Raw genomic sequence first — 10,506 nt, 5'->3', positions numbered from 1 at the left:
AAATGCATCGACCGCGTTCGTGAGCGCCACCTTCACGACTAATCAACTCTTATTTTCTCATTTACCATGTTCTGTACAATCTATATTTTAACAACAAAAAATACACAATTATAGTTTGATGTGTCTTTCATTCCCGAAGCCATTTTAGATCTTCAATATCCAACGCCCGGATGCTTGCTGGTCTTGATCACCAGATTCTGTTCCTTTTCCCGTTTTGTCTGGTACCGCGCCACGTTGTAGTTGTAGAAGAAATTCTTTCCATATTCGAACGAGGCAATCATGATGGCACAAGCCGGGGCTACCTTAACCAGTCGCGGCGTTAAGCCGGAAAACAGACCTTTGACTCCGTTGCGGACGTAAATGTTACGCATCGTTTCGAACATTCCGGAGCTTTTCTGTGGCTTCCTTTTTTCGCCGTTTTCTGCGTACAGGAACTTTTCGCCGAATTCAATCTGCTGATGAGTTTTAACCACATCAAATGGAACGGTAAGGAACGCTGCGATGCCGCCGGAAATAGCCCCGCTGACAAAGCTGAAACCGAACGTGGGCTGCGTTACGTTACTGTGCTTTTTTAACGTTTCGTACGTCGTCCAGTAGATGCCACTGAACGGGACATCCCTCAGTATGGTCGGGAAAAATCCTTTCCACAATCCTAAGATTCCATGCACTTTGAGCATGCTGCGGAAGCCTTGCCCCACCTCGGTGTAGCTGAGTTTCTCCGATTGCATCTTGGTCCGAATCAGCTCCAGAGGGTTCACAATGGTAACGGCCAACACACGGGCCGATCCTCCAGCTATCAGTGGAAACCAAAGTGGTAGCTCTGTCGATTTGTCCCTTTTCCGGAGGTAGAAATCCTTCAACCTCAACCTGAACTGCTCGTACGCAACAAAATAGATCACAGTAGTAGGAAGGGCCAGCACTAACGTCGGACTTAGTCCGGACCAAAGCGATTTCACCCCCTCGTGGTGGCTGATTTTGACAAACGCATCCACCGTCCCAGTGAAATGTAGCTTCGGTTTGGTAAATGCTGTCATAGTTCCATTGGGACCGCAAGGACAAAGATGATCCATCAACCCGTTACAGTACAGATAACATTTGTTGGAAAGCATCAGCTTCTGCTGTGTCTGTATCCGGGTCTTTACCACATCCAAGGGCGTCACTGCAATCCGAATACCAATCGTTAGTTTCTATAGTGAAAAGGCCTACACAAAGGGCCTTATAATACGGGTGTTACTACACGGTGATAAGGAAGTGATACTCATAATAAGAGCCGTGATTGCCGTACAAATCAAATGGGAATCACTTCACCGTGACGACAAGTGACAAGTTTTCACCGTGAAGTGACATCCGTAATAAGCCCCAAAATACTTACTAAAAAGTGAAGTAACGAGTGCTCCGCTGCAGGACGACAAGACCTGTTGATACGGCCGGATTCGAAAGCGGCTGTCATCCATGTTGTCACCCGGTGCCGGTAGAGATTCGGTACGGGAACCCGTGTCGGTCATTATGATCTACTGATGCTGGGTACCACGGGAGATTTCACAACACGGATAACAATCAAGTAGTAGACTATCACTAGCACTAACAAAAAATGACAGTCATTCTGATTAGTATAAAAGCTGTTACTAGCGAGTTTTGCGCAATAATAGGTGATAAAAACTAAGAATCTAATGCATTTATCACTGCACGCGTAACACTCGCAATCTATATACCGATGCACGCAGCGAGGAACGGGGAGCGATCGGTGATGATTATTTTTTTATTTCGTTTGACGGATCGTATTAAAAAACACGACAGCGAAAATCCGAAACAAAACAGCAGTCGATGAAAAACTCGACTAGCATTGGGCGATAATGCCATTAAAGCGTCACTGAACATCATACGAACTTCCCGCCCACATAAACACAAATCATCCCTCATAATAATTTATAATTTTTGTTAGTTTTACGATTAATCGGTCATTAACGTGGGTAGATCACCTTTTCGTGGTACGTTACGGGATCTACCACCGATTCCTAGTCTTGACTATTTCAAACTAGGGGAACAGGATTTTTCAGTAATCAAAGGAACACATCTTAGTCCTTGTTACTTTTTATGCCTTGTTGATAGTGATAAGTCCTCGGGTTGCCTGGACCGAGGATGATCTTGAAACAAGGAAAATTGAGTTCAGTGCCAACATTTCAAAGGGGCGTAATTGCTTTTGTAAACAATGACTTTAGCCATCAATTTCTCGCGAATGAAATCTTACCTCTCCAAAATTACAATTCTAGCTGGTAGAGGAAACATTCCTCTACCTTCTAGTGTCATTATTTTTCATGAGTGAGCTTTTATTCGCGAGAAATCGACGGCTAAAGCCATTGTTTACTGTTAGTTAGTCTTCATCTATGTGATTCCTAATCTTCTATTCGTTGTTCCCTGGTTTGAAGTGGTTAAGACTAGGGTTCTGATGCATGGTCACTATCGGTGACATTCCTTAATTTTGTTGCTAAGGAATCCAATTTTGACTGACAAAGGAGCGCGCCTTTGGAGGGTGTTCCAACACTCCGAAGGGTATAAATAGCGGAACCTTTCAATTAGAATCGATTCCTTGCGATGAAGGCAAGAATGACAACTGTATCAAAACCGAATACTTCATCATTTTTCAATAGTGATGAAGTAATACGACATGCACTAAACTAAGGACACGGGATATACTACAATAGATCAAATTACTGGTCGCAGTAGTTTTATGTCCCGAACAGAGGAAAAAAAAATCGGTCATTAATGTTAAGGTTACCACATTTACCATAAATATTACCATCACCATATCCATTAAGGTTTGTGAACTATAGTTAATAAGGTTTGATTGAAGTTCTTATTCTGGAATTGTACATGAAGAAACCATTAATTTTGAATGGTAATGGTTCTTATCAACCCTTTATTTTCAACATCCAGATGCAACAATGCACAATAAATAAGGATGAAACTTTATCATGCAAACGTTCATAATTACTACTGTTAAGATTAAGCATGGAAAATAATTTTTCATAAGACAAATTCGTTCTTTTTCCTCGGTATAGTTTCAGAACGAAAACATTAATAAGTCTGTTTTGTGTGTGGTTCGGCCAACTTAATAAATGATCGATTAATCGTAAAACTTTTAAGGAAACCATATATTATTATTCGGGTTGTCTCGTGACGCTCAAAAGTTGTCAAAAAATCGATCCCAGTCACAATCGTTTCTGTTTACTGTTTGTCGCAATTTGCATTTTGCACTACGCTGTACCAGCCGAAATTACCCACAAATTTATACAATCCTCAATTCCATCGTTACGTCCACGAAGAAAACGGTCCACAACTCGGAATGGGCGTCAACGATGCAATGAACTACGTCCTCTTCAACAACCCTGTTGCCAGCGGAGTCTGGTCGTTTCTGTCGTCCGGGAATGTATGTCATAGTTTGCTACTTCTACTTGTACCATAATTATTCCTCTCATTTTCTAGGGTATGAAATCGAAGGGTGCTGTCGTCGGTCAACAGGTCGCCAACCAAAGTACAAAAGTGGTGGTATCGGAGGTGATGCCGCCGTTGTGGAAGCTGCTGGGTTCCAGTCGGCACATTCTGAAGCTGGCCGGTCTCAGCGGTGCCACTGCCGTCATGCTCGGTGCCTACGGAGCCCACCATCGGTTCAACATTGCCGACGAGAAGGAACGTGACCCCAGAAGCATTTTCGAAATGACCAATCGGTACCATTTTCTCCATTCGCTGGCCCTGCTGGCGGCTCCACTGGCCAGAAAGCCGTATCTGGTAAGTCTTTTTGGCAGGTATTGCCCAACAAAAGATGACGTCTATCTATGTTTGCTTTTCCAGACTGCCGTTTTGATGACTTCGGGAATGGTCCTTTTTTGCGGAACATGCTACTATATCTCCTTTACCAATGATCGCCGCGTCAGTCAGCTGACCCCAGTTGGTGGATTTCTACTAATCTTTGGATGGCTTTCTTTCGTAATCTAAGCTTCTAAGATCAGTAACTTCATCCACAAAACAACGCTTGTCTTAACAAACTTAATGGAACCATTGCTGTTGTAGATGTACTAGAAACTATTAAAATAATAAAATGTCTGTGTTTAAACCAAACCAGCCTCTCACAGGGCGATCATTTTGGGTTTAACGTTGCAACGATCAATCACATACTGTGGCATGCAGAAAGTGGGATTCACCTTTCGTAATCTATCATCCCCGAGCAGTGAAAGTGCTCCCAAACCAAAAAGAGTGTGGAAAATGTCGGGCATGTTACCGGTACGATCCGAGAATCCTCCCGTTTCGGCATCCTGACAGGAGAGGATAAACTTCTCAAGCTTCTCCGCACTAATCCAATGCAACCGACCCATGATGGTCAGTGATGCCAGCACCCACCAGGAATAGCAGACATCCGGTAGCTTTTCCGGCCTTCCATTCAATCCCCCGCTTGGCAACTGACGTTCGCATAACCACCAGGCCAGCTTCTCGCCATCCAGTCGATGCAACTGATCGGTAATCGAAAGAAATCCCACACAACAATAGATAAGTCCGGCATGGCTCTCTGCGTTTGGTTTCGAACCGAAACCTCCGTCTGAGTTGCAGCAGGACATGACGAAGTTGACAGCCTTCTCCAAGTCGATAACATCCATTTTGTTCTAAAACAGAAACAAATTCAACTAATTATAACTACTTTCGCACACAAATCAACACTCACAATCAGGCTGAGAATTGCCACGGCACAGAACGAGAATCGCGTATCGACCTCGCCCCATTTATCCCCGAAGAAGCTACCGTCCAGCTGCTGCAATGAACTGACGTACCGGGCGATGGCTTCCGTGTCGATTTCCTCCAGACAGTCGTAGATACACAGAATCTGCACCGCACTCAAAGTGTACAGCAGGTGTGGATCGTGACCTTCGCAGGCAGAAATTCCCCCACCAACCGGACACTGGCACTTCTTAATAAAATCGACAATCTCCTGTCGGTTTACACGTTCTAACTTGTACATCAGATCCAGTCCCGTCACGCCCCAGTAGATACCGGACATACGGAGAAATTCCGTCATGCAGTATTCCTACAAAATTGCAACCACGAGAGTAATTTAACATTCAAGGAATCAAATACTATTTACTGTTGCTCACGTACATAGTCATTTTTATCGTTACCGTGGTTGGCAATGTACTCTACGTGCTTGTCGAATAGGAGCTCTCTTGGTTCGTCGCTGATTGATACGTCGTTTGTAACAAAGGCCTGTTTCGTGTGGACGATGGGGAAAAAGTTTAACTTTTAGTTACAGCTCCGAAAATCTTGTTTAGCTCACCATTTTTATTGCTACAGTTGCCTTTCCTACTATTTGAACGATTCCTATCGATGATTCAATGAAAAATTTACTGAAAAAATGCACAATTTGTCCTCAGAAACTTGTGGTGTATTCAACGCATTCAATTATTCCGACCGAGAATTTTTTTATGCACTGATTCATTCTGTTTATTGAAATGACCGTCAAAACAAAGGGAAATGTCAAATTGATTAAAGGAAAGGTGAAAAAATTCACAACTACTTGTGACGTTCATTTTGATGAATAGAGTGACCATCTACGAAGGAATATAAATAAAAAAGGTGGGAAATGGTCTGGGAAATTGCACCGTGTGTCAAATATTTCACATAAAGCATTCAGACAAGACAATAGAGATTAGTGACGTTTAACGCACGCACAGTAGCGGGTGCACCACCGTGTAAAGTTTTTTTTTTATTATTTTCCTCTTGCTAACCTAAAAAATATATGAAATTAGATCTGCCAAAATGAGATTTGACAGAGATTTGTTATGTATTTTCCTCGGATTTTCACTAACACGTTCTCACATTCGCACCAATACAACCGGACGTGAAAATCTCTATACGGGGGCGAAAACGAACCACTTTTCCACAGACAAACAGGCACATACATTGCAATTAATGTTTTAGTTGGGAATGTCCTTGCATTTGTCATGGTGGTGCCACTGAAGCATTAAGCAAGCCACCACATGTCGAACTTATCAGTGATGCCAGTTCTTTTTCACGTCTAGTTAGTAGATGTCAGGTCTTGAAAATGATAAGTGGTCAAAGCATCCCACTGGAGACACATACCACATCTGACGAATACAGAAAAAAAAAGTTGTTGAATATTACATCACAATTGCTGCACATTAGTCATTCCGTTCCTAATATTCCATGCTCGGTAATGGCGACCTGTTTGTATGAATAAATGTATCCTTCAACGGTGCTATCTGGAGGTTCGGATTTTGACACCTCCCTTTCCCTCTCTCAGGAACAGAAGTGTCAAAAAGCACAGCGAAGGAAACATTTCAGTGCCAACATTTCGATTTCTCATGAATAAAAGCTGACTCATGAAAGTTATTTACACCACCAAGTAGGGGGATGTTTCCTCTACCATCTAGAATTGTTAATTTGAAGAGGTGAGCTTTCATTTGCGAGAAATCGACAGCTAAAGCCATTGTTTACAAAAGCAATTACGCCCCTTTGAAATGTTGGCACTGATTTATTCATTCAAACAGGCCGCCATTACCGAGCATGGAAGCTGGATAGATCTACGGAACATTTCGTAGAACCGACAGCACTGACTTCCAACTGACGCGTTAAAAGAACGAGGGAAAAGCAACTAGTGAAAAAATTGCATGAACGATCAACTAAACGCAACCTAGGGTCAACCAGGCGAATTGCATTTTAGCGAGGGGTACGACACATCTAAATCTCGATTTTAAATGGTCGAACAATCCCAAGTAACAATTTCCAGTTGAAGAAACGCTTTCGTTTTGATTTTGTTCATCTGCATGTTGAATAATAATTGCACAATGTGTACACCACAACTTTTATAAAACCCTTGTTTACACTGGTTTGGAGAACCTATACAACTGCAATACAAAGGTGTTGTCTAACGTATTCAGTAAAACGTTTACCCAAAATCAATTTCTTGTTGAAGAAACGCTTCCATTGTGATTTTATTCAACTGCATGCTGAATAATAACTGCACAATTTGTTTATTACAACTTCTGTAAAACTCTTGTTTACACTGGTTTGGAGAACCTGTTCAACTACAGCATTATATGTATACGTGGTATAGGAGTAGAAGCAACTTTTATACAACGTTTATAGATACATATTTAAACTCAAGCTTTATTATTTTGGTGAAAGCTCTTATACAACGTTTGTAGACACTTCTTGACAGCTGCTTTGAAATTTAGTAGAGAGTAAACCTGAGAGGCGTTTGTTGCACTCTTTTATGACTCCTAAATAATCATTGTACAGCAAGCGGTGAAAAGCGTTTATAGCACTTTTCAATGACACCTTAACAACCGGATGGAAGCAACTGTTATACAACGTTTATAGATACATATTTAAAGTCAAGCTTTATTGTTTTGGTGAAAGCTCTAATACAACGTTTGTAGACACCTCCTAACAGCTGCTTCGAAATGTATTAGAGATTGAACCTGAGAGGCGTTTGTTACACTCTTTTATGACTCCTAAATAATCATTGTACAGCAAGAGGTGAAAAGTGTTTATACACACAAAGAATTATCGTTGATACAATTAAAAAAAACATTGGTAGAATTAAAAGTTTGCGTTGGTTCTTTTTGGTAGAAAGTCTTTTGCATTCAAAATAAAAGTCAGCCAACTGTCAATTCAAAAGTGAGCCGCACCCTATTTTTAAAAGTAGAAACTTTCAAACCGAATTGTACTACTGTCAAAATAAAAACATGGCGGTTTTTAATTTGAAAGCAGATTGTTTCTAATCCACAACATACTTTTGGCAGGAAAGTGTGATATAGTTAAAAAGATATGGTCTATTTTGAATCTACATCAAAAATATTTTTAACATGAAAACGTTTACTTTTAGATGAAATACTTAAATCTTTTAAATAGAAAGGTTATGTATTCAAAATAAATGTTTATAATATCAAGCGAAAAGTATAGCAGTATGAAAATGAAAAGTTTTCTCAAATATCACTTTTAAAATGAATGTTTACTATAGTTAAAATGATTTTTAAATCTTTCATTTTAAAAATGGGATATTATTGATATCACTATTCTTGTTTTCAAAATAAATGTTTATGGATCTTAAAAAGTTAAGCTGAGCCCAGGACGTGTGACTCTAAAAATATACAAGCTAAATATCCAGTCCAATCCTGAACAGTTCTTTTTTATCCTTACACGACCCTCACAAGCTTTTTTTTTGTGCATGATCGTTCTCATAGGGATAGAAAAGCAATGTTTGGATTTGGACTGGATGATTGATTTGTATAATCTTAGAGTTACACCCCTTGCCCTATTTGCTGTATCTAACATAGCTTTTTTGTGTATCAAAACACACGTATGCAAATCAGCATTGTTGATAATTAAAGAAATATCTTACAATAAGGGACCATTCTGTTGGTTTGCATGTGTTTAGAGACTCAAGAATTTGGCTAGTCATTGTTGATAAAGGCAAATAGGAAATAATGTGAGAATACCTGATTTATTAAACGGATAGCATGGAAAATACAATGCAGGTTTGGTACCTAGTTTGAAACAATGCCTTCATTTTGAATCAAGTTTGAATGATATATTAATGACTGTAATAATAAGCCTGAAAAATACGTTTCAATGCTGTGCTTGTTCGCAGTACCAACACCCATTTTGCAGGCTAAGTATGCAGGCTTTTTACAATGAACTCAAAATGGAAGCACGGCTTCAAAATGGGTACAAAGTCCTTAATGATAATTAATTGTCAAACATAGTTTATTTGAAGATATTCAAGATTTATTACATCTCAGACGTTCTGGGATAGAAGTTACTGGGAACGGTTCCTGGAGCTACAGAACTGATTAATGTTTCCATAGCCTCATGCGGCTCCGATCGGTGAAATGACTCAGGAGCTGCCACCGCCGTTTCAGTGACCGGTGTGGATACGTTTTGTTCAGCTGTAGAAGATAAAATAACAACATTCAAAATAATATACAAAGAGAAATAGAAATCTATCCAAATTTCTAGAAGAGTTGTTGCAAAGTTTAATATGTCTCGATCGATTTTTATTTTGGATTTTTGGCTTACCAAGGATATGCAAAACAAATATTCAAGCGTAACTATTCAAATCAACGTAACTGATTTTGTGAACAATCACTTCAATCGACGATTTGATTTAACTGCTAACTCACCCACGTAAACACCATCATCAGGTAGGGGAATCTCTCTCCTACTATCTGGTGTTGTTAGTTTCTGTGAGTGAGCTAGCAGTTACCACAAATCGTCGATTGAAGTGATTGTTTACGAAATCAGATACGTCTATTTGCATAGTTATTCTTGAATATCAATAGATATTGGATTTTTTTTCATCATGTTTTAACTTTATGTAGGTACACGGCCAATGAGATCAACTCAAATTTGTGTTTTGTTCACTCAAATTCGCTCATATGTCGTTAACTCATAGACTGAGATAGTTTTCCGGTATTTTCCTCAAAAATCTGCTCCAATGTGAGAAAAATCGTTGAAAATTTTACAGTCTAGTTGTGCAAAAATAACTTGCTACTTACCTTTCGGTATGGGCTCGGACCCTACTTGAGTTTGTTGTTTGATAATAACAGGATCTGATGGTCGGAGTCCGGATGGCGTGTCATCTACTGTGAAGTAAAAAATAATAATAAGAAAAAAATGAGGTTATGAATTTTTTGTCAATGGCTGCTTTGCCTTAAAGGTTATGTCAGTTATTCTTTTTATGTTCTAAGTTCAAAATTATTTATTAATATTACTCACCAGCTAATGTATCGAAGCTTGGATCATCCTCCTTAAGGGGTTCCTCTTCGTCCCCGAAATCTTCAGAGATATCGGAATCATCTAGAGATTTCAAAATTTCAACCTCTTCCTCCTCACCTACATCTTCTCCTTCTTCCGCTTCCTCTTCATACATCTCAACGTCCAGAAATTCTGACTGAGGTATCATGTTTATTTTCACTGCACTGAATGTATATTTACTTACTATGAATCACCAGACGAACAGCGGCAACATTTAAAACATCCGAAACGCGAAAACATCCGAAAAACGAAATCATCCGAAACGCGAAAACATCCAGTTTTAATATCGACGGGCACGAAATACAACCACTACACAGGACACGCGACTTGTAAATGTGAGCCAACGCCGACCAAAACGACTCGCTTGTATTGTTACAGCACTGGGCACTGTGAGTTGTTTGTCCCTTTCATTCCTATGTTGTTATTATGAGCCAGCTAATATGATGTCATACACTGCATATCAAATAAGAAGCAGAGGAACGAAAGAGACAACGAATTCCATACGGTCAAACCCGAAATATGTGATATTTAGGTTGTGTTGTACGATTTGACAGTTGTACAATTTTCACGTTAAAAGAAAACACTTTTAAATCGATAACAGAACCGATGAAAAAACACTGTTAAATCAAACAAATTACTTTCATACTAAAATTTTTCACTTTTATTTCAATAAAAACAAAC

At 39.7% G+C, this 10,506-nt stretch overlaps 3 protein-coding genes across 3 annotated transcripts; 1 reads left to right on the top strand and 2 right to left on the bottom strand.

Moving 5' to 3' along the window:
- Positions 1 to 137: 137 nt before the first annotated feature.
- Positions 138 to 1,584, bottom strand: LOC135712563 (probable mitochondrial glutathione transporter SLC25A40). The gene is made up of 2 exons (XM_065235525.1): positions 1,373 to 1,584; positions 138 to 1,159 (listed from the first exon to the last, which is right to left on the bottom strand). The coding sequence occupies exons 1-2, from the start codon at positions 1,503 to 1,505 to the stop codon at positions 153 to 155; spliced, it is 1,140 nt and encodes a 379-aa protein (XP_065091597.1). The 5' UTR covers positions 1,506 to 1,584; the 3' UTR covers positions 138 to 152.
- A 1,680-nt stretch (positions 1,585 to 3,264) lies between these two features.
- LOC135712571 (transmembrane protein 256 homolog) lies at positions 3,265 to 4,127 on the top strand. The gene is made up of 3 exons (XM_065235530.1): positions 3,265 to 3,427; positions 3,484 to 3,786; positions 3,850 to 4,127. Exons 1-3 carry the CDS (start codon positions 3,344 to 3,346, stop codon positions 3,991 to 3,993), a joined length of 531 nt encoding a protein of 176 aa, XP_065091602.1. The 5' UTR covers positions 3,265 to 3,343; the 3' UTR covers positions 3,994 to 4,127.
- Positions 4,012 to 5,440, bottom strand: betaggt-II (geranylgeranyl transferase type-2 subunit beta). Its single transcript, XM_065235529.1, has 4 exons — positions 5,321 to 5,440; positions 5,146 to 5,250; positions 4,715 to 5,074; positions 4,012 to 4,655 (listed from the first exon to the last, which is right to left on the bottom strand). Exons 1-4 carry the CDS (start codon positions 5,321 to 5,323, stop codon positions 4,125 to 4,127), a joined length of 999 nt encoding a protein of 332 aa, XP_065091601.1. The 5' UTR covers positions 5,324 to 5,440; the 3' UTR covers positions 4,012 to 4,124.
- Positions 5,441 to 10,506: the final 5,066 nt, after the last annotated feature.

The sequence above is a fragment of the Ochlerotatus camptorhynchus genome, unplaced genomic scaffold (assembly GCF_037179485.1).
Source record: "Ochlerotatus camptorhynchus isolate MF236.1 unplaced genomic scaffold, CSIRO-AGI_Acam_v1.1 ptg000493l, whole genome shotgun sequence".
In the NCBI taxonomy this organism is placed as follows: Eukaryota; Metazoa; Arthropoda; class Insecta; order Diptera; family Culicidae; genus Ochlerotatus; species Ochlerotatus camptorhynchus.
Note: the sequence above shows the minus strand (reverse complement) of the source record. Positions and strands in the feature narration are given on the sequence as shown.

Excerpts from the sequence above, each read along its gene's own strand:
- LOC135712571 (XM_065235530.1), top strand. The coding sequence starts at position 3,344 with ATGGGCGTCAACGATGCAATGAACTACGTCCTCTTCAACAACCCTGTT. Across the intron at positions 3,428-3,483 it reads CGTTTCTGTCGTCCGGGAAT|GGTATGAAATCGAAGGGTGC; the intron begins GTATGTCATAGT and ends CTCATTTTCTAG. Across the intron at positions 3,787-3,849 it reads TGGCCAGAAAGCCGTATCTG|ACTGCCGTTTTGATGACTTC; the intron begins GTAAGTCTTTTT and ends TTGCTTTTCCAG.
- LOC135712563 (XM_065235525.1), bottom strand. The coding sequence starts at position 1,505 with ATGACCGACACGGGTTCCCGTACCGAATCTCTACCGGCACCGGGTGAC. Across the intron at positions 1,160-1,372 it reads ACTCGTTACTTCACTTTTTA|TGACGCCCTTGGATGTGGTA; the intron begins GTAAGTATTTTG and ends TTCGGATTGCAG.
- betaggt-II (XM_065235529.1), bottom strand. Across the intron at positions 5,075-5,145 it reads GTAACGATAAAAATGACTAT|GAATACTGCATGACGGAATT; the intron begins GTACGTGAGCAA and ends GCAATTTTGTAG. Across the intron at positions 4,656-4,714 it reads TGGCAATTCTCAGCCTGATT|AACAAAATGGATGTTATCGA; the intron begins GTGAGTGTTGAT and ends TTTCTGTTTTAG.